General features: G+C 35.3%; 1 protein-coding gene across 5 annotated transcripts in view; it reads right to left on the bottom strand.

Moving 5' to 3' along the window:
* The window catches only part of FER (FER tyrosine kinase), a 457408-nt gene that overhangs the window by 389660 nt on the left and 43165 nt on the right, over positions 1-24583 (bottom strand). For 4 of the 5 annotated variants that reach the window (XM_073888931.1, XM_025866872.2, XM_025866871.2 and 1 more), the window contains one exon: positions 5127-5392. In XM_073888931.1, the coding sequence (XP_073745032.1) occupies positions 5127-5333 (207 nt within the window). In that variant the 5' untranslated portion in view covers positions 5334-5392. Of the gene's footprint in view, positions 1-5126; positions 5393-7671; positions 7743-24583 lie in introns of all 5 variants that reach the window. The other variant, XM_073888926.1, reaches the window with a different exon arrangement.

The raw sequence follows: 24583 nt of genomic DNA, 5'->3' as shown, positions 1-24583 counted from the left end.
ACCTGTCACTTATAGAACACTCCACCCAACAACAAAAGGATATCACATGTGTATGAAACAGTTCCTTGACAGACCATATTTTGGGCCATGAAACAAGTAATCTAAATATAAAAGTACAAAATAGGCTCTTATAAAGCAATGGAACTAAGTTCAAAATCAATAACAAAAATGTCTCTGGGGAAAAAACCCCAAATATTTGGAAATTAAATAACAGACTTTGAAAGAACACATGGGTCAAAAAAGAAATCAAAACAAAAGTTAAAATGTATGCTGAACTGAAAGAAAATGAAAATAAGCTTATAAAAAGTTCTAGGATTCAGCTAAAACAGTACTCAGAGAAAATTAAAAAAAACTATAAGCTTATATTACAAAAGAAGATAGATCTTAAATCAATAATCTGTTTCCACCTTACTAAATGAGGGTAAGTAAGAGCAAATTAAGTGGGAAAAAATTAATAGATTTCAGAGGAGAAATGCAATAGAAAACAGAAAATCAATGAAATCAAAAGGGTAGTTCTCAGTATCAGTAAAGTTGATAAACCTCTAGCCTGTCTGATCAGGAAAAAAAGAGAGAAGACAAAAATTGCCAATATCAGGAATGAGAAAGGTATTAAAAGGACAATAATGGAAAATAATAAACAACATAAAAATGTTGACATCTTAGACAAAAGTGAACAAATTCCTTGAAAAGCATAACCTACCAAAGTTCACTCAAGAAGAAAAAGACTAGCTGAAGAGCCCACTATATTAAACATTAAATGTATAATTAAAAACCTTCTCTGAAAGAAAACTTTAGGCCCTGATGATTTCATTGGTGAATTCTATCAAACATCTAAGTAAGAAATAAAAACAATTCTACACAAACCTCACAAGAAAACTAAAGAGAAAATACTTCCCAACTTGTCCTATGAGGCCAGCATTATCCTGATGCCAAAACCACAAAACATTACAAGAAAAGACAACTGCAAACCAATATCCCTCAGTAAAACTGAGATAATTTCAAAAAAAAAAAAGTTTTAGCAAATTGAATCCAAAGATTTAAAAAAAAAAAAGGACAATATCTAAAACTAGGTGGGGTTTAATCCAGGAATACAAGATTGTTTTAACATTTGAAATATCTGAAAATCAATGAGTACATTTCAATATATTATCAAGCTGAAAAGAAAAAACAATACAATCATCTAAGCAGAAAAAGATAAACCACTTGACAAAACCCCAACATCAGTGCATGAAAAAAACTCTCAGCTAAGTAGGAGTAGAAGCTTCCACAAGCTTATAAAAAAAGGTATCTACAAAAAACTCACAGCTAACAGCATAATTAATTGTGAAAGACTAAATGTGTTTCCCCTAAGATTAGCAACAAGACATGGATATCTGTTGTCTATACTTCTGTTCAGGTTTGTGCTAGAGGTTCTAGCCAGTGCAAAAATAAAGAAAAGCAAATAAAAGACATCCAAATGAAAAAGAAGGAAAATTGTCTTTGTTCACAGAAGACATAATCACCTGTGTAGAAAATCCAAAGGAATCTACAAAAAAGCTACAAATAAGCGAGTTTCACGAAGTTTAGGTTACGAGATTAGTATACATAATAATTATGAACAGTGGGAAACTAAAATTTTGAAAAAATACTATTTACAAGAGTATCAAAAAATATGAAATACACATAAATCTGAAAGTCCTGTACACTGAAAACTGGAAGACTACTCAGAAAAATTAAAGAAAATATATACCATGTTTATGGACTGGAAGATCCAGTACTGTTAAGATACACGTTTTCCCCAAATTTATCTATACAGTCAGTGCATTCCAATCATAATCCAGTAGCCTTTTTAAAATAGAAATTGACGAGCTAATTCTATAATTCATATGGGTACGCCTGGGTGGCTCAGTCGGTTAAGCTTCTGCCTTCAGCTCAGGTCATGATCCCAGGGTCCTGGGATCTGTCCCGAATTGGGCTCCTTCCTCAGTGGGGAGCCTGCTTCTCCCTCCGCCTCTGCCTCTCTGTCTCTCATGAATAAATAAAATCTTAAATAAGTAAATAAATAAAATTCATACGGAATTGTAAAGGAACCAAAATAGCCAAAAGTATTTTGAAAGGAAAAAAAAAAAGAACAGAAAAATTACACTACTTTGTGATTATTATAAAACAGCAAAATAAAAAGTGTGTTATTTGTGTCAGGGCAGACAAAAACACAGGCGGAACATAATAAAGTGTGTAGAAATAGGCTTACAAATGATGGTCAATTGATTTTCAACAAAAATGCAAAGGAGAAAGCTTAATCTTTTCAACAAATGTTGCTAGAACAAATGGATATCTGTTTGCAAAAAAAAAAACTTGATCATACCTTGCCCCCTATATAAAAATTAACTAAAAATGGATCATAAACTTAAATCTAAAGCAAAACTATAAAACTTCCAGGTGCAAACAAAGGAGAAACTCAGCAAATTTAGGTCAGCCAACAGTGGGGTTTTTTTTTTAGAGGCAACACCAAAAACACAATATCCTAAAGAAAAAAATTGATAAACTGGACTTTTTTTAGGTAGAATAAATGATGACTTTTCAGTGTTAAGAGGAAAGGCTGACACATTCCTTGTTTTTCTTCGGGTTTCCAACCATTGTTCACTGTTACCTCTCAACATTGCCTCTTTGAAAGGCAATCCTGCCCATTTAAACCTTCCCTCCCAATCTTTATCACTTTCCCTAGCCCCCTTTGCAATCCAAAAACTCTCCTGACTTCCTTAATTATTTTAGCATTTGTCTCCATCTATCCCTTACCAAAATACTTGACACTTTAGTGTGTACACTGATGATTCCTCCACTGGCCTGACCTCACAAATCTTCAATCTTCTATACCTACTAATCCTATTTCTTGTTACTTTCACTATCTTACTTTTCTCAAGAGTTTAATTCCAGGGGCACCTGGGTGGCTCAGTCAGTTAAATGTCTGCCTTCGGCTCAGGTCATGATCCCAGGGTCCTGGCATCGAGTCCCACATCGGGCTCCTTGCTCAGTAGGGAGCCTGCTTCTCCCTCTCCCTCAGCCTGCTGCTCCCCCTGCTTGTGCTCTCTCTCTAATAAATAAATAAAATCTTAAAAAAAAATGAGTATAATTCCACTTAAACACAGTAAAAAGAACACATGGCTATTTCTCCACTTCCCAAAATCCCACTAAAATATAATGTAGTTACTTAAAGTATAAATTCACAATAACCACAGAAAGAAAATAGAAAAGGGGACAACCACAGATAAGACATGTCAACAAAACATGAGAAAATAAAAAGTAGGTCAATGGTAATTAATTTGAGATTATTTCAACAAGAAATGTTGAAAACAAGTGTTCTGCAAAGGGTAGGTCAAGAAGAAAGGGCCATGTAGGCGGAGATGGTGGTCAAAAGGTACAAATTTCTACTTAAAAGATCAGTAAGTACTAGGTGTATAACGTACAACATGATGGTTATAATTAACATTGCTGTATGATATATAGAAAACTTAAGAGGGTAGATCCTAAGAGTTATCATCACAGAAAGGATTTTTTTCTTTTCTTTTTATTTTATCTACATGAGATGATAGATGTTAACTAAACCTATTGTAGTAATAATTTCACAATATTTGTGAATCAAACCATCATGCTGTATAACTTAAACTTAAATAGGAATGCATGTATGTCATTTATTTCTCAATAAAAAAAGAAGAAAAGGCCAATTTATAGGGTCAGACCTATAACTCCAGTAAAGCTCAGAAACTGGAGAAACCTATATGAAAGAAGCTGAGACGATACTGAAACAGAGGAATCGATTCAAAGTCTATATAAGGAGCAGACAGAACTCTCATTTCTATTGCTCAGCCCACACAAACATGCAACTGTTCTTCCCCCAATTCAGAAGAAAACAAGAGGAAAAAATAAACCAGAGAGCCTTTGGACTAAGAGACATTAGGCAGCTTACCAAAAACAGGAAGATTAACTAAAGTATAACTCTTAGAACACTCAACCTACTTTCCCTATCAATTCTCGTAACATAACAGAGTAGTCAAACCAAACACAGGACAAGTTAAATCTGAATTTCAGATAAAAAATAAATAATTTTTAGCATATGTGTGTCCCAAATATCACATGCAAAATTTAACTGGTGTCCTACATTTTTATTTGCTATGTCTGGCAACCCCATCTTCAGACTAGAGACTAGAGAATTCCTTTTTGGGGAACCTGACTAGCCTAGGGAAGGAAGTTAAAGATATTAACATTAAGGAGTTCTCAACGAAATCACAGATCCTTAGCGGATCATACACACCACACACACATTCCATTGGAAACAATTTCCTCTACAATTTACTCAAATCCTAAGAAATATTAGTAAAAGAAACACACTAATTTTTTAACTTTCCAAAGTAAAACAAGGAAGACTTTCCTTTACTTTGAATAAGTATAGTGAAATATGATATTTAAGTAATACAATGGAAATACTTAGAGCAGAAATCTAAGAACGATTAAGGTGTGTAATATTTCATCTTTAATGCCTTCCAACAGCAATTAACAGTGCAATTTGGCCTTTATTTTTGTGGTGCTTAATTTTAAATTTTATATTATATTTTTACAATCTTAGAGTTAAAAAAACATATTGTTTATCCAAAGAATTTTTTAGTGTGATTAACTCAGCAGTACATTATTATTTTAGTAAGATGAATGATAGCAAAGAACACTATGTGTTAAAATACTCCATGTGATTCACTACACAAATGATTCACAGAAGAATTCCGGGAAGGTGGGTTATGATAAAAGCTTGTGTCAAAAGAAAATAGCAGGTCTCAAGACACGCAAGAAAATAGGGTAATGAAGAAAATAAAATTTGTAAAAAATGGCTCTCAAACCAAAATCATTACAATAATCTAGACATCAATTTTTAATTTCAAAATTCAAAAATTTCAGACCTACTAACTCAGATTCAAGAGGTAGGGCATAAAATGTGTAATTTTTGAAACCTTCCCCCATGAGATTCTGATAATCAGCAAGATTTTGGAACCACTGCTTTAGAATGCTAATTTGGGTATGCTCCCTCAACAGCATGATCTATTTGCCCTAAGAAAAATTATGATGCTATACACAATAAATAATGAAATTATTCTCCTTACCTTGGATACATTGCTGACATAATTCATTTGAACAGTACTTTCCTTATCAACTTGATTACAAAGGTTCTGTAAAGTAGATGCATATTCTTTATCACTTTTTATTCTCAGGGCCATAAATTTCTTCACTGTTTCCAGTAACCGTAATTCCCAGTCTTGCAATTTTAGCACAGCTTCATGTGAATTCTTCAGGTCACTCCCAAACCCCATTTTGTAAGGCACTGTCTTATCCTCCACACTGCACTGTGAGCCTTCTAATCAGCACATATCTGTGTATGTAAACAGAAGGGGAAAAAAAGTCAAATCAAAAGGAAATTTGTCTTCAAAGGAAAGTTATGGCCTATTCCTTTTAGGGTAAAAAAAAAAAAAATCACTACAACTGAATGCTTTTACTGCACTATCAGGATAACAAGATGAGGATGTCCACTCTCTCCACTTCTACTGAACATTGTACCGGAGGTTCTAGCCATTACAATGAGATAAATGAAATAATTTCCATGGTAATCGAAAAAGAAAGAAGTGAAACTATATTTATTTGCAGAGGACATGAGATTGTATATACAAAATCCTAAGGAATGTAATAAAAAAGAAGTACTAGCATTAACAAGATCAATATACAAAAATCAATTATATTTCTATACACTAGCAAGGATCAATCTGAAAATGAAATTAAAAAAACAATTCCTATATATGACTGCATCGAAAAGACTAAAATATTTAGGGATAAGTTTTATAAAGTAAGTTAAAAACCTGTGCTCTTGAAACTATAAAATATTGTTGAAAGAAATTAAGGAAGACCCAAATGAATGGAAAGACTCTGTTAATGGATCCAAAAGACTTAATATTGTTAAAAAAGCAATCCTCTCCAATTTGATCTACAGCTTTAACTTAATCCATATTAACATATGGATTTTTTTTAAAGAAATTGAAAAGCTGATCTTAAAAAAACATCTTGAAAAAGAAGAACAAAGCTGGAAGACTCACACCTCCTGATTTCAAAACTGAATGAATAGCTACAATAATCACGGCAATGTGGTACTGGCATATAGACAGACATAGAAATCAGCAGAATAGAAGAGAGGGTCCAGATGTGAATCTTCACATTTATGATTTTCTACAAGAGTGCCACATCTTTTCATTTAGAAAAAAAAGTCTTTCAACTGATGGTGCTGGGAAAACTGAACTTCTACATGCAAAAGAACAACGCAGGATGCCTTCCTTATGCCATACATAAAAAAATTAACTCTAAAGGGATAATAGATCTAAATATCAGAGCTAAAACTATAAAACTCTCAGAAGAAAACAGAGTAGACCATCTTTGTGACCACGGCTCAGGAAACAGTTTCTTAGATAAGACACCATAAGCAAAAGCAACAAAATTAAAATACATAAATTGAATTTAATCAAAATTTAAAACTTCTATACTTCAAAGGTCATCATTAAGAAAGTGAAAAGAGCACAGAATGGGAGAAAATATTTGCAAATACTCATTTGATAAGGAACTTCTATCTGGAATATATAAAGAATTCTTACAACTCAATAATAAAAAGACAAATATACCAAATAAAATAGGCAATAGACACTTCTCCAAACAAGAGCTACAAAGGTCCAATAAGCACATGAAAAGATGTTCAATATCATTAGCCATCAGGAAAATACCAATCAAAACCACAATGAGATACTATATCACACCACTAGAATGTCTTTAATCAAAAGACAGATAAATATCAAGTGTTGGAGACTGTGAAGAAATTAGAACCCTCATATACTGCTGATGGAAATGTAACATGGGGCCGTTTCTCAAAGTTAAACACAGAGCTATGATATGACCCAGAAATTCCACTCTTGGGTATATATCCAAGAGGAATGAAAACATATGCCCACAAAAAACTTGTACATCAATGTTCCAGCAGAATTATTCGTAACAGTTACAATGTGGAAATAATCCAAATATACATCAACTGTTGAATGGATAAATAAAACATGATATCTACATACAACATAATATTAGCAATGAAAAGGAAAAAATTACTGATAGAAGCTACAATATGGATGAACCTTGTGAACATTATGCTAAGTAAAAGAAACCTAGACACAATGATCTCTTTATATGATCTCTTTATATGAAATGCCCAAATTGCACAGATATAAAGTAGATTAGTAGTTGCCTGGGGCTGCAAATTTGGGAAGAAATGAGGAGTAATTGCCAGAGGATACTGGATTTCATTTTGGGGCAATGAAACTATTCTAAAATTGATTGTGGTGATGGTGGCACAACGCCGTGAACAGAATAAAAACCAGTGAACTATACAGTTTAAGTGGGTGAATTCTTCAGTATATGAGTTATAGCTCAATAAAGTTGCTTAAAAAATCACTACAGCATAACTTATGATCACCTAAAGGTCAGTTCTCAGAAATTTCCCCAAAATATCCTGCTTATTTGCTATAAATCCTGAAAACTATGATAGCATTTATTTTGCTCTCCAGACTCCTAAAATTTCAGGCAATGAATCTTTCAGGGCCCATTAGAAGAAATGAAGAAACACACCTCTTATTTTTAGTTTTGGCTTATCCATACCAGAAGTCATTTTCTTGTTAATTCATCTGAGATCCTCTAAGCTATAGAGAAAAATGAGAAGAGGTTTACGTTTCTAACCTCAGTGGTACCATCTAAAGCGATGGTAAAAATGTGGGTTTTCCAAATAGAGAACAAATTACAATTTTTCAGAACAGAAAACTGGCCAGTTTTATGATCTATCAAATAAGTAGAGAAGAGAAAAAAGGTTGTGAAAAACTGCACTTCATCCAAGTTCCCAAAGTAGTAACCAGGACACCAAATGGACCTTAACATAATTAAGTCAATACAAAGTAATTAACTTATTCACTTTAATATGGAGTAGGATAATTCCAGTTTTTTCACTTTGGATGTAGTAGATACACTGTATCTTTATAGGATACAAAAATTTACAATGAACATTTTTCTGTTATTTTACCTACAGCTAATCTAAGTCTCAGTAAAGATACATTCTATCTCATCCCATGTTTTCAATGGAAAAATAAAGAATAATTTTTGAGGCCAAAGAAATATGAAACAATTTCCTTTTTTAAAAAACTATATCTGAGATTATGGTTCATTTTATTCCCTAACTTGGGATAAATATCACTTCTGCTCCTAAATATACCTATTTATACCTGATCTAAACTCTGATAATATTTTTTTCTTCCATTACCAGGAACTTCAAAAGGATTATGAAGAGCTCAGAAGGATAAAAAAGGAAATAGAATCTGGCAGCTATGAGAGAAACCCTCCAGCCCATCCTAAAGGTGTACTTATACACACCAATATTCTAGGTCTAGAAATAGAAAATAATTTCATTTATGGTACCACTCCTTAAGGAATGTCAAATGATAAAAATGTTAAAAACAACCCCATAATAAATTAAGACCTTGTCTAACTGTTAAATTGGTAGAGATTATAAATACTTTAGGAATTAAGGGAATGACATCCTACAGGCAAATGACATAAATAAGACTATTTGTTTCAGTAGTGTTTGAGATAACAATACAAAAGAAGCCAAAAATATCCATCAAAAGGAACTGACTAGGTAAATTACAATCAAGGCTGCTGCATCTGATTGTAACTGAGCAATTCTAGGCAGTGCCATTCAAATCACGGTCTATGTGAATGTGTTCAGTATCCAACCTTCACAATCATACGTGGTAGATCTGATCGCGATACATTCATTCAGTGGAATATCATTCAGTCCTAATAAAAAATGAGAAAATCTTTTGTGTATTGATCCGGAACTATCATTAAAAACTTCTAACTGGAAAAAGTGAGACACAGAACTTGGTATGCTTACATTGTATAAAAAAAGAGGAGGAATGATAGAAATTAATTTTCCTTATAAGTACAAAAAATATTTCCTGAAGAACACATAGTGGCTGGGACACTGGAGTGGGAGAGGGACTTTTCATTATATACCCTTTTGTACATTTAAATTTTGTGCTAAGTGAATGTATTGATACTACCTATTCAAAAAATAAAGAATTTTTGAAGAGAAAAAAAAATAATGAAAGCTAGACCAGCCCAGAAAAGTTTTCTAGAAATGGTAAGATTTGAGATTAGGGGTGAAAAATGACCATGATTTGGATTATAAAAAGTCAAAGAGGAAATGTATTCCAGGAAGTAGGAGCAGTATGGTACCAAAAAAAAAAAAAAAAAAAATGAGAGGTAATATGAGGTAAAGCAAAGAAAAAAATGTCTCCAAAATCAAGCTATATGTGGCAAGCAGTGGGAGATGCCGTACGAGTTTATCTGCTATTCCACTATAAACTAATAGCAGATTAGCGGGAAACTAATAAGGATCAAACTTCTTGAATTAATTGGTTTTTAAGGCAAAATAACATGATCATGAATGTGATTTTTTTAATGACTAATTTACTGGTGCTAGTTACATAAGTATGTTCGATTTGTGAAATTTCATCAAGCTGAGCACCTGTGATTCATGTACTTTTCTATCTGTATGTTACAGCAATAAAAAGAGAAAAAGGGACATAGAGATAGATTTTAATCTGAAAGCTAGGGATAAAATAGCTTGAAGAGAGGGGAAAAAATGAGACATAAGACAAATCAATAAGTCATAGCAATATATAACTTGAAAAATGAGAATCTATAATTGACAGTATCAGTGAGAATTAAGAAGAAAGATCTTTGACGTGGTGTATAAATTTAGGGAACAAAAGAGAGAGATGATCCAAAGACAACTTCAAGGCTTTAATAAGAAATATTGACAATACCAACAGAATTGGAAGAATGAGAATATGGAGCTCCTTTAAAGAAAAAATAGAAGAGGTCTGGTAGAGTTATAGATGCCAGGATGAAAAAGAAGATATTCACAATACCAAATGTCAGAGGAAGATGTGAAAATTGTAAAAAAAAAAAAAAAGTCATTATTGGAATTTGGGGATAAATTTGGTATAGTGAAGCGGTATCTCAGAAGCTCCTACCACCAATAACTAAAAAGAACAAAAAACTGTTTTTGAGAAGAAGCAAAAATTTAAATATATCATCAGTAAGTAGAGTGAAAACCAACTTTATGCTACAACTTTCACAGCATGCTTTCAAAGAAAAGAAAGAAAATTCTGGAGCTCTAGGTACTATGGCAATGTGCCCAACACTACCCCAACTTCCAGAAGAGTTTCTGAGGAATCAGAATTAACAAAATCCTGAGAATTCACACTGGATGCTTCAATATGAAAAGAAGCAGGCAGTGAATAGGCCAACCTAGGGACAGTCAAGAAAATATCTAGAGAGAAGCCTCTCTGCACCAGGACAGGACGTTACAACATGCAGAGAGGGCAGGTTTGGCTTGCCATATTCCAGGCTCTGTGAAGAACTGGTGGATGAAATTAAATCCAGGATTACAAGATGTTTAATGGAATTTCATAAGAGAAAGTAAATCTCAGGGCCCCCAACAAGGTCAAACTCAGCCCCAGCCAATATCTCCCTACCACCTCCATGTTCATACAACAAAGAAACCAAAATTAAAAAAGTAAAAGCCAGCTTCTGGTCCAGATAAGATGACACAAGACCATTTTTCCCAGTTCCATCACACAAAACACAACTATAAACACGAGAAAGAGACTACCAAAGAAGAACTCTGAAAAGTGGATAGAAGGCAACCTCCCTTGGCCCTAGGATTAGAAGAACAGCGCAGAGGCTAAGTGTCTCAGGTTCTCCTCACCCAACAGGAGGTCGAGACCTGACTTTTCCCAACCTCACGTCTAGTAACAAAAGGCAGCCCATATAGGTAGGCTAACTCCCTCAGGATCCAATAGGAGTCCCTCTGACAACAACTGGAGAGCCAGACACCACCAAAAGAGAAATTATTTGTGAGCCCCACCAAAAATAAACAGCCAGAAGAAGCACTCTCCTTACCTGCTAGGCCTGAGAATCCCCTTTTCCACAAAGAGAAACTGAATGAGGTAAGAAGAACCAGCAAAGAGACCCAGCTATCAAGTCAGGAAACCTCTTTGTCCTCACAGGTCTGAGGTCCTCCTTCCCCACCAGAGATACCAGAGCAGGCAAGCAGAACCAACAAAACAAACCCAGCTGAAGCGGCTGCTCAAGACTTTCCTCTCCTGCCCAGGGACATCAGGACAGCAAGGGGGCACAGTAAGGAAATTCTACCTTAGCCCTTTTCTACCAATAGATATCTAGGAGCTCAGCCTAAGGAAAACATCTTCTACTCTGCAGCACCAGCAGGAACCAGTGGGAGCCCTAGTTATATCAGACAAACAAAGCAAACCAAAATAACAGCACAAAGATTCTCACAATTAACTGTCATTGAAACCAAAGCCCATAAAAATAGGCCAAAAGGTCTGCATGCGAAACCTAAACAGAGGGACTTCCTGTGAATATAAAACATTGAAACAGACCCCAGGGTCTCTGACATTAATAGATAAAATATCTAAGATTCAATTGAAAAATCACCTCTCATACCAAGAACCAAGAAAAATCACAGCTTGAATGAGAAAAGACAATCAACTAATGCCAGCACTGAGATGAATTAGATGTTGGAATTATCTGAAAAGGATTTTAAATCAGCTATCTTAAAAATGCTTCATCAGTTATAAATTCTCTTAAAAACAAATGTAAAAATGGAAAATCTAAGCAAAGAAATAGAAGTTATAAAAATAACCAGATGGAACTTACAGAACTAAAATATGCAATAACAGGAATAAAAAACTCACTAGATAAGCTCATTAGAAGAGCGGAGATGAAAGAGGGTACAATCAGTGCATGTAAGGACAGAGTAAAAGAATTCAACCAATCCAAACAACAGAGAGAAAATAGACTGACAAAAAAGAATAAAGCCTTGGAGACCTGTGTGACAATAACAAAAGATCCAACATTTATATCATCTGAGTACTGGAAAGAGGAGAAAGAGAGTGGGCTGAAAAATTATTCAAAGAAGTATGTCCATCTTGGGGAATAAGCTAATATAAAGTCACAGAAATCAAGACAGTGTGATCCTCGTAGAGTATAACAACAGATCAGTGGAACAGAATAGAGAACCCAGAAATAAATCCACACAAATATGCTCAACTGCTTCTTGACAAAGGTCCAAAAGCAGTTCAGTGGTACGGGAGCAGCTGGATAGCTATAGGCCAAGAAAAAAAAGAGAGAGCAAGAGAGAGACAGAGAGATAATCTGGACCTAACATCTCACACAAAAATTAACTCAAAAGGATCATGAATTGGGGCACCTGGATGGCTCAGTTAGTTAAGTGTCTGACTCTTGATTTCGGCTCAGGTCGTGATCTCAGGGTTGTGAGATCGAGCTTGTGCTGGGTACGGAGCCTACTTGTGATTCTCTCTCTGCCTCTCCTTCTGCCCCTCCACCCCCTACCTGACTCCCGTGTGTGTGCGCACATGCTCTCAAAAAAAAAAAAAAAAAAAAAAAGGATCATGAACTTAAATATAAACATAAAACTTCTAGGGAAAAAAAAGATATCTTCTGGATCTAAAGCTAGGCAAAGTTCTTAGATTTGACACAAAAACATAATCCATAAAAAAGAAAAATCAATAAATTGGGCCTCATCAGAAGTAAAAACTTTTGCCTGTGAAAGCCCATGTGAACAGGATAAAAGACAAGCTACAGACTTTGAAAAAATATTTGCAAATGATATATCTGACAGAAGTCTAGTATCTAGAATAAAGAAAAATCTCTCAAATTCAACAGGTAACAACAACAATCTAACTAGAAAATGAGCAAAAGACATGAACACACATTGCACAGAAAAGGATACAAAAATGGCAAATAAGCACATGAAAAGATATTCAACATAATTAGGCATCAGGGAAATGCAGTTAAAACTACAACGAGAGGGGTGCTTGGCTGGCTCAATGGTGGAGCATGTGACTCTTGACCTCAGGGTCATGAGTTCAAGCCCCGTGTTGGGCATGAAACCTACTTAAAAATAAATAAATAAAAATAAGGGACACTTGGGTGGCTCAGTCGGTGAAGCATCTACCTTAGGCTCAGGTCATGATTCCAGGGTCCTGGGATCGAGTCCCACATCGGACTCCTTGCTAAGCGGGGAGCCTGCTTCTCCCTCTGCCTGCCACTCCCCCTGCTTGTGCTCTCTCTCTCTGACAAATAAATAAATAAAATCTTTAATAAATAAAATTATTAAAAAGCTACAATGAGATATCATTACATACTTACCAGAATGGCTAAAATAAAATATAATGACAAAACCAAATGGTTGTGGGAATATGGGAAAAACTGGATCACTCATTTGTTGCTGGTCAGAAGACAAAATGGTACATCCACTCTGATTTCTGATAAAACTAAACATCCAGCTACATTATGACCCAGCAATGGCACTCTTGGACACTTACACCAGAGAAATGAAAACATATCTTCATACAAAAACTTGTCCAAAATGTTCATAGCAGATTTATTCATAATAGCCAAAAACTGGAATCAGCCCAGAGATCCTTCAATGAGTGAATACATACCACGGAATACTAACTACAGTAAAAAGGAACAAGAACAAACTGTCAATATAGGCAACCACTTGGATGAATCTCCAAGAATCCTGCTGTATGAAAAAAGCCAATCCCTAAAAGTTACATACTGTATGATTCCATTTATATAACATTCTTGAAATGACAAAATTTTGGAAAAAGGACAGAATAAGGGTTGCCAGGGTTTAGGGCTTGCAGAACAGAGGGGGGGAAGCAAGTGTAGTTATAATAGAGGAACACATGGGATTCTATTAATATTGGAACTGTTTGATACTTTGATGACAGCAGTGGATACATGAGTCTATCTAGACTGGTAGTAAAATTTTATAGGACTTAATATACACACAACAAATGAATACAACTAAAACTGAGTACAATTAAAATTCATATTTCTATAACATTGGCGGAATGTGTCAGTGTTAATATACTGACTGTCGTTTCATATATAGTTTTGCAAAATGTTACAACTGGGGGAAACTGAACAAAATGTACCAGGGATTATTATTTCATACAACTGCATGTTAGTCTACAATTACCTCAAGAGAAATTCCAATTTGGAAAAAAGTTATGCCCAGATCTCAAACTATAGCTCAGAAGAAGAACAAGACGTGGAGAGGGCATCACAAATTCAGCTACGTTCTTCCAGAAATAATAGGTAAGAACTGCCTATGTTAACCCCATGGGAGATGAAAAAAATGGCAAGGAAAGCATACAGTTATGCTGTAGCCAAAAATTAGAGAGAGAGACAGAGACACAGAATGGGTCAGAGGGACTGTTATATCACAGACAGATTTGTAATGTAAGTTCCAATCAGTCAGGGAAGTACTCTGCTTTGTTCCCCCAGTATATCTCCAGTGCTTAAAACTGTGCCTTGCATACAGCTGCAATAAATACCTGTTAAATGAATTAGCTACACAGCCATGCAGCATTCTATATGCACTCTCTCATGCCGCACAGTCCCTACTTCAGAGTCTTCATTCTTTAGGATACTCAATAATACTAGGTATTAATTTTACAACCCTAACCTACAGGTTGAAATTCCAACTCCACTGCCTGATAATCAAAGCCCAGCCAACCTTCCCCTCTCAGCAACAGTACCACACCTTACTACTTAATGGTTCCTTACATGTCTCTGTGTCTTTGCAGATGTTCCTTCAGTCTAAATGCTTTTCCTCCCTTGTTGGCCTGAAGAATTATCAGCAGCTAGACTTTAAAGTAGTATTCTCTGTGAAGGCTTCTGTGACTATCCCCACAATCATAACCACCCAGGTCAACTTAGGTGTTCCCTTTTCTCAGATCTCAGGGATCATGTAAGTATCTATGATTAATAGAACATTTCTCATGGTATGTGTTAGCTATTTGTTGAAATATATTTCTCCCATTAAACTCTGAAATATCACATATTTTTCATCTTGACATCAGTGGGGCTTAAGTTACTACCCAGGATACAGTAGGCATTCAATTTACTGCAAATAATTGCAAGCGCGAACTCATTTTTTAAAAGATTTGTAAATAAAATTTTAAAATAAAAATATCTATAATTTAGTAGACAGTACAAATGAGGCAGGAACAGTATTATACAAAAAATGCATGCATGTTATTAGCAAAGATGTCTACTTTTAAATATCTTTTAAAAAGTGAAAATAACAAAACTAATGAACTATTGACTATTTAGGTTTATTTAAATTTGTTTTATTCAGCTTGTTATTAAGAATCAAGTGAGTTATGCTGAGTTTTCAATTTACCAGAGTTACTAAAAAATTTAAAATAACCATTAAAAATTGCTATCTTTTCAAAAATTAAAAGTTCATGCTGTATAAAAGAAATCTACACATACTTTTAAATAAAAATGGAATTTATTAAATAGCAAAATATAAAACAAATAACTAGCTTCCTTAGTAGGATAATAGAATTCCCATGGTATTTCTTGTAAGAAGAAGGGCATATGCAAGTATTTATTCTAAAATGTCTCCTGTTTTTCAACTTTTGGCTCCACAACTGGCAACTTTTACATTCTCTGAGAATACAGATGGAAATGTTGTTTTTATATAGCATAAAGAAAGTTTAATCTGTATTGAATATTCTCTTTCATATAAGGGTGATTTATTTTAACATAGATGATGTCTTGTGGTCAAAAATATCTATTTAGTTATTTCCTTTATTTTAACATTGACAAAGAGATTCAAATATACCACGAAGTTATGCTAATTTAAAAAAATCTGCAAATAAGTGAATAAAAACTGTGTAATAGAAATAGGAAATATTTCATTCTTCCCCCAAGAGATATTTTCACAAGCTGGCAAGAAATTCAATGAGTTTGAATTTATAGCCCTTGACTAATAGAACCCAGCAAAATCAGTTTATGGTTCAACTTACTTTATTAGCATATGTTTGTTCATTGATAAAGACTATAAAATCATTAATCAGTTAAAGTACAAATATAATTATCTAATGGTATTTCTTACATTTCATATGCTTCAGTACTGACAGAAATCAGAAACAGTGACTCTATTTGAACAAAATATTAAGCTGCCTGTAGCAAGACAGAAACAAAGTCACAAAAAGCCAAGTACGCAAGTAATAACCAAGATTACAAACCAAAAAGCTGACGTCATATGAATACAAAGTGAGGTGTTTTTTTCATAAGCAGTTAAACAGGCAGGAATGAACAGTCACCAAAGTTTAACTATAAAGACAACATCATTCATTACCGGTTAATATATGCTGACCTTGGCCACCCTACAGATTCAGTATTTAAAACTCCTCTCATGCTTTATTTGAAAGTGTTGCTTTTAGCTTAATTTAAAATAAAAGTTAATTCAAATGAAATGGCACTGGATTGTCCAGCCAGCCTACTAAAGGATGATAATATTCCACTGAAAAGGAACATTATACAAGCTATACACAAATGAACAACATGTTTATTTTTGAATGAACTGGTTTTTTTTTAATTTTAAAAATGTATTTGAAGTACTGACATTTAAAATTATTGGCCAAGAGCAGAATTATTAACAGAATTTTTTTCTTTGTTTTAAAGTAATAATATAAATCAACAAGTATGTATTGAGTAACCATGGGAAAGACACTGTGAGGGGTACAAAGATAAATAAAATTTGGATTACTACCTTCAAATACTTACAGTATATTAAGAATAAATAGACAACTTCATATGTAACAATGATACAATTCATTTAAAATTCATTCAGCCACATGTATTGAACATCTATGTGTTAGACATATTTCTCAGTGCCAGGAATATCAAGACCCATAAGATTACAGTCCCTATTCCCAAAAGTCCACAATTTACTAAGGGTGACAAACATGGAAACAAACAAATGCCATATAATTCAACAGGTTCACAAATATAAATGTGTTCTAAACTCGGTGGGGATACAGAAGAAGCATGCATATTTCTTTTTTTTTTTTTAAGATTTTATTTATTTGTTTGAGAGAAAGAATGAGAGAGAGAGTACATGAGAGGGGGGAGGGTCAGAGGGAGAAGCAGACTCCCTGCCGAGCAGGGAGCCCGATGCGGGACTCGATCCCGGGACTCCAGGATCATGACCTGAGCCGAAGGCAGTTGCCCAACCAACTGAGCCACCCAGGCGCCCCAAAGCATGCATATTTCTAGAGGCCATCAAGGAAGGCTTCACAGAATATAAAAACCTAAGGTATAAAGTGCTACAAAGACATAGGGAAAGGAAAAAGCACAGCTGATTAGGGGAGCTCAAAAATTCTTTATTAAGAAGAGAACATCACATCACAATATATACATGTGTCACACAGCACACCTGAAACACACACAGTGTTATATGTCAATTATACCTCAAGAAAACTGGAAAGCATTTTTTAATTAAAAAAAAAAAAGAAAGAACATCTCCAACAAGCCTGGAGGGATACCTATGAAAAGAGCACATGCACATGGGTGTATGCAAACGTGCATGCAGGAGGTGGCTGTGGGAACAGACAGTCCTGGGTTGAAATGCTAACTCCACCATTTAATAGCTGTAAAACTACATTTTAATTAACCTTCGGAAGCCCAGTTTTCTGATCTTTAAAATTGGGATACTAATACCTACTTTGCAGGGTTGTTATGAAGGTTAGATGAGATGAGGTATATAATGTGCCTGGCTTTGGAGAGACTTATTAAAAAAAGTAATCATTACTAATAAAGCATGAGAGACAGAGAGCATCTCCACACAAGACGGGACAGAGAAGAGCAAGTGAAGAAGGAAGGCTACCTTCCAAGTAGAAGTTTAAACATAAGCAAGGTTACACAGGTGGGAAAACGCGGGACATGCTGGTGAAACACTGTTAATCTGAAGGAAAACAGGGAAACAAAGATTTAAAAGATTAAGTATGGCTACAATGCATACTACCCTGTATGGTCTAAATTCTAGAAATATAACCATAATTTAGATACCTCTTAACCTTTTACTCTCCCTAAGTGATTAATTATTATAAAAGAGCTCAGGGTTCCAATTAAGGCCAATTTTTTTCCCTTCAAAGAGAGTAGCAATACAGGAAGAAGTCAAAATAATTTCAAAATCCATATGTGTACTTTAGGTTCATTAAAGATATACAGTAGCAGAGTGGCAACCAAGAAGGTTTCATAAATTATAATCCAAATGAACTAAGCCAAAGCCAGTTTCTACCCTGCAATGATAAAGCCTCTCAGAGAACCTGAATTAGACAAACCTCATGCCACTGTTGAGAACATGGAGGAAAGTCAGTTCCATTCTTGGCTTCTTTTTATAATTCAGTCTTTTCCGAAAAGGCAAGGCCTAATCTGCACTCCCGCTCCATCCTTTCTCTAAAGTCATATCCTTCCAAATTGTTCTTCTAGAATTCTATTCAGTCTGTAAACAAATTTCCCTAAATCTCTACCCTTCAACTGCTTACTCTATCTGAAACCTGGATCCCCTAAAACATTGTGCTTACAGGTGGAGGCCACACCTTCCCTACATGGTACCAACCATAGCCATGGGGCTGAGGGAGTGGAAGGATGGGTAACATTAACCTTATTCCTTAGTGTCATGTCCAAATCACTGCTCTTCCAATCTCATTCAAAATCTCTTCTTATTCAGCTTTACAAGTCCTATCCCACCCAGTTTTGTTGTCTCCAAATCTTCCTTTCAGTCTCCATTTGCCCCAAGATCTTATTCTCTAACCCAATTCTTATCTTCATCCATGGAGATTTTAACCTCTATAGTCTTTCTCTTCTCCAAAGATCCAGTCAATCCAACTTCATTTCAACCATCCACTGCTATCGCCCACAGCCTAAATCCTAAACTGTTTCATCTCTCCAACAGTAAATTTTAATATTCTAGCTTTAGGCCATAACCTACTATGTGCCATCTCTCTGGTACTGTTAACTGTTGCTATACATACTCTTCAACCACAAAAAGATCTCCAGCCATCCACTGACTGAACTATATTCCCTAAAATTTATCAGGACCCCCCCCCATATTCTCTCCCTTTTAGGCTGATGCCACTGATCATCCAGAACTGAGATATTTTTAAGTAAAATGGGGTGCTACTCTTTATTAGTCCAGGACAACAGATATAAACCTGGACTGTCCCAGGCAAACTGGGGCATGTAACCCCCCTACTTCTTTCCCTACACTTACTAAATTAACTGACTTCCCCTGACCTTCTGTCTTTCTATTGCATTTGTCCAAACAACCCTCAGCTCCCAGTCAATCCTTCTTCATTTCCTCTAGCCATTTTTTTAAAAAGCTTAGCTAATTAGTACTTCAGGATTGTGTTCATATCACCTCCTCCAGGCAGGCTGCTTGGCCTCTACTCTTTATTATCATAGCATTCAGTAATGACAGTGTGTCCTATTCATGACTGTCTCTTCACGTACTCAATAAATCTTAAAGTTTTACTCCATCTCTTGTGTGTTTATTCTATAATGCATCATATAAAAATGACTACTTTTATAATTTCATATAGGTTAAACAAGTCAAAAAGAAGTACTTCTAAATTAACAGCAATTATACTAATAAAAACTAGCAGATACTTTTCTTACTCTGAGCTCCTTAAATTTTATCTTCCCTATACATTTAATTACTCTGATTTTAGGCTATTATTCTCTGCTGGTGTTTCTGTCCTTCTATATAGCCAACAAATTTTGGAATTATATGGAGCATAGGTAAAACTCAAAGGATAAGTAGGAAAAGCAAATTTCAGAATATGTACATCAAGGATCCTATTTTTAAAATTATACAAACATAAACATGTGTTCTTAAATATATATATATTTTGGAAGTCCAAATTCATAAAAATCAAACTGTTAACATTAGCTACTTTTGAAGACTGAGACCTGGAATAGTGAGAAGAATGTCACTTTCTATTTTATGTATTCCTAGTTTGTATTTTTATCATAAGCATGTATTTGTTTCATAATGAAAAAAAATATAAGGAAAAGAAAAGACTTCCTAACAAACTTTTTTTTAAAGACTTACTGATTTACTAGAGAGAGAGAGCGCACGAGCATGCGAGGGGAGGGACAGAGGGAGAGAATCTTCAAGCAGACTCCCCACTGAACACAGCCTGATGCTGGGCTCAATCCCACGACCCATGAGATCATGACCCGAGTCAAAACCAAGAGTCAGACGCTTAACTGACTGAGTCACCCAGGCGCCCCCCCAACAAATATCTTAAAACTGAATATTAGTAAAAATCAAATTTCACAGACAGAATGCTTAATAATAAAAAATTTTTCTCTTTCAAATATATTTATTTTATTTAGAAAATGACAAAGGTGCTTACATTATGATAGTTACTTCTCTGAAAAATCTCCCAATTATATTCCCACTCATAGAGTGCTCTGGTTTCATCTCTGTCCCTCTCCTAGGCTCCTGAACAAATTCCAGCTCTAACTGAGCACCTCAACAATGAATTGATCAAATCAGATCCAACCATTACTGTGGTTGCCCAGCAAAGGAATTTGTCTTTTTGCACTAGGTCTTAGTAAAAGTCTTCCATTCATTCATTCATTTATTCATCCAGTAAGTATTTATTCAATTTCTACAATATGCCAGGCACTGAGTGAGGTCCTAGGTACACAGAGATAAAAAAAAAAAAAAAGACTGGTCACGGGGAGGGAGCTTATTAAGGAAAAGCAGTTCTAACACACAGCAATAATTGCTATAAGGAATCCCTGTACAAAGTATAGCAGAAGCACAAGTGTAAGGTAAGCCTGGCTGGAACAAAAAGAAGTCAAAGACTTCACAGACCTCCCTCAACCACCATGAGTATCCCTTCCTCATTGACACTTTCTTCTATTCTCTCAACCCAAATATGAATCTCCCCTCTCTAAAAATGCTGCTTAAAAGTTACCTCCTACTGCTTCTCCCCAAAATACCACTTGTTCCTAAATGCCACATAATGCTTAAAGAAAACCAACCAAATCTTGAAACTCAAAGGCAAGCAAGGGAAGAAGGAGAACACTCACTGAATGCCAGCTCTACCCAAGTACCAGAGCAAGCAGGTGCCTAAATCTTTCCTCATCGTGCCCAGCTCTGGTTGTCTCTACTACTGTGCTTGTTTATCATTTGCATTTTAATCTGCTTCCTGCTTGAAACTGTGCATTTTTCAAAGACCAAACCTTAGACTGCTGCTGCTTTATAATGTCCATGGTGACTAGATATACATTCCTAGGTATAACCAACTGGTTAGAAGGTGGGGGGTGGGTAACAGTGGGTAGTAGAGGAACTCCTTCAGACTTCTGTCATCTTAAATGAATTTTAATCGCTGACTAGTGTCAGTGGATCAAATACAACATAGATCTCCTAGTTTTCTTATCCTTAACTTAATGCAACCAAATGTAAAAACCTCAGTGAATGTCTACTTAATGTTGGAATGATGGGGTTTAAAAAAAAAAAAAAAAAAAGCTTGGAATAAACAATTTTATCTCCAGCAACCTCAGAGAAATGGAAGGAAAGAAGCAAATTGTAAATAAGTTTTGGATGAATAATGTTCTAAGAAACCAGACAATTCCCAAGAGAGACAATAAGTATACACAAACTATCTCTTAAAGAAAATATAAATCATGAAAAACAAAAAAGAGGGACTGTTCAAAATTAAAAGAAAATAAAGAGACATAAGAAACAAATGCAATGCATGAAACCTGATTGAATCCTGGATCTAGAAATCTCAGGAAAAAATTTTAGGGACAGTTGGGGAGATCTGAATAAGAACCATTAATTAAAGATATTCTTAAATTAATGTTAATTTTCCTATGTGATATTGATATTATGACCATGGAGGAAATTGTCCATGTTCTTAGGATATGCATGATAAAAACTTTGTATTATCATAATCTCTTTAATATAGTTTCAAATAATTTTAAAAATATATAAATAGGGGCACCTGGGGGGCTCAGTGGGTTTAAGCAGCTGGCTCTTGATTGTGACTCAGGTCATGATCTCAAGGTCCTGGAATCCTGCCCCGAGTTGGACTCTGCCTCAGTGCAGAGTCTGCTTGAGATCCTCCCGCTTTGTCCCTCTCCCCCCGCTTGCACACATGTGCTCGCTCTCTCTAGAATAAATAAATCTTTTAAAAATATATATGTAATATATATAAATCTTTAAAATACATATATATATATATAAAGAGAAAATGTGGCAAAATGCGAACAGTGAGTGAATACAGATGAAAGGTAATATGGGTGTTCACTGTCCTATATTTTCCATTGTTCTGTAGCACTGAACTTTATCATAATGAGATGTTGAGGGGATGGGAAGATAGAACGCATGAGAGGAGGCCAGCTGGAATGAAACATAAGGAGTGCAAGCAGCATTAGTCTCAGCAAAAGTGAAAATCAGCTGTGTGATTCTGGGTAGGTCACAGAACCTCTCTAGGTCTCAGCTGCAAGAGGAGGAAATAGATGACTTCAAGGTCCTTCCATCTACAAATTTCCATTATTCTACTACTTCTTCTTAGCTCTAGAACCCAAAAGATAAATATACACAAAGTGGAAAAATACATTGGACTATTCTAAGGATAAAATAAAGTATTTAAAACAGCTAGCCAAATGACTGTCACATGGAACACAAACAATAAATAGTAATTCCTCTCTTTTGAGAAAATATCTTTAAAATTCTTCATCAAAAAAAAAAGAAAGAAAGAAAGATAGGACTACTAACTAACTTAAAAGAAATAAGTAACACAGGGGCCACCTGGGTGGCTCAGTCCCTAAGCATCTGCCTTCTGCTCAGGTCATATCCCAGGGTCCTGGGATTGAGCCCCACATCAGGCTCCCTGCTCTGCGGGAAGCCTGCTTCCTCCTCCCCCCACCCTCCCTGCTTGTGTTCCCTCTCTCACTCTCTCTCTCTCAAATAAATAAATAAAAATCTTTAAAAAAAAAAAAGAAAGAAAGAAAAGAAATAAGTAACACAGAATTGGAAAGATTTAATATCTATTCAATTTCAGTTTACACCTAAAATATCTCTCCTAATAGGCAGAATATAAATACATTCTGACGAAGCTACAAAAAGAAAAACCATAATAAATGAACCTAAGAGTTCAGACAAGCTACGTGCTTTCAAGTGAACACAGTATGATATACATCTAATGATAGGATGCTCCAGAATTTGCAAAATAAAATAACAATAAAATTATATATCAGAATTTTGGGTAACAGTCTGGGGATATTTCAGACTAGCTTATAATTTTTAAGACATCTCTTTTAAAAAAACAGCAGAGGGGAGAAGGCTTAAAATTCAATATCAAAGTAGGGTCGCCTGGTGGCTCAGTCAGTTCAGCGTCAGACCCTTGGTTTCAGCTCAGGCTGTGATCTCAGGCTCGTGGGGTAGAGCCCTGCATCTGGCTGCACACTCATCTCAGAGACTGCTTGAGGTTTTTTCTCCCTCTCCCTCTGCCCCTCCCACTCTGCTCCTCCTCCTGCTCGCAAACGCGCACACACGGGCTCTCTCTCAAAAATAAATAAAATCTTTTTTAAAAATTCAATACAAAGTTTAGCCAATTATTTTCACTTCCAAGAACATTCTGAAGTCAAATGAAATTAAATTCATAATTAATTAGAAGTCATATAAATTAAAAGGCACCACACAAGGAGCACAGTCAATGATATAATAGCATCGTGTGGTGACAGATGGAGCAGCTACACTTGTGCTGGGCAGAGCATAATGTACAAACTTGTTGAATCGTTCTGTTGTACACCGGAAACTGATGTAACACTGTGTGTCAACTATACTCAAAAAAATTTTTTTAATAAAATAAAATAAAAACAAAAAGCCATATAAATTAAATTTCAGGGGGAAAAGCAAAACAAAGTATTAACCAGAACATAGGACAAACTTGCTAGATGGTTTTATTTCCAGCATAACATTATTTCTAACATTATAATTAATTTCCCTTTTGGTGAAATAACCAGTCTTTAACATAATGGGAAAGATAGTTGTCTAAAAGGTTTCTGGACATGACGCCAGTATCCACCCAGTTGCTCAAAACCCAAAAATCTTGGAGTCATCCTTGAGAATGTTCTATTTCCATACCCAAACTATTCAAAGTCGCACAAATTCTGATTCAGATACATTTCAAATCCATCCATCTCTCTTTCTCAGGTTGCTAGCACCTTCTCAGGCCACCACTGTCTCACCTCAGCTCCTAAGACTGCCAGCTTGCACTTTCACCCAGCCGGTCCATTCCTCACACAGCAGCTCAAATGATGGTATCATTTAGAATAAAATACAAGCTTCCTACCAAACCCTTCAAAGCCCTGCATATTTCTTTTTTTTTTTTTAAAGATTGTATTTATTTATTTGACAGAGAGAGACACAGCGAGAGAGGGAACACAAGCAGGGGGAGTGGGAGAGGGAGAAGCAGGCTTCCCGCGGAGCAGGGAGCCCCGATGCGGGGCTCGATCCCAGGACCCTGGGACCATGACCCGA

This window comes from Callorhinus ursinus, unplaced genomic scaffold (genome assembly GCF_003265705.2).
Source record: "Callorhinus ursinus isolate GAN/ISIS: 27379988/994484 unplaced genomic scaffold, GSC_fseal_2.0 scaffold3, whole genome shotgun sequence".
NCBI classification, from domain to species: domain Eukaryota; kingdom Metazoa; phylum Chordata; class Mammalia; order Carnivora; family Otariidae; genus Callorhinus; species Callorhinus ursinus.
The sequence above is the reverse complement of the archived record's forward strand: the minus strand, read 5'-3'. Positions and strand labels throughout refer to the sequence as shown.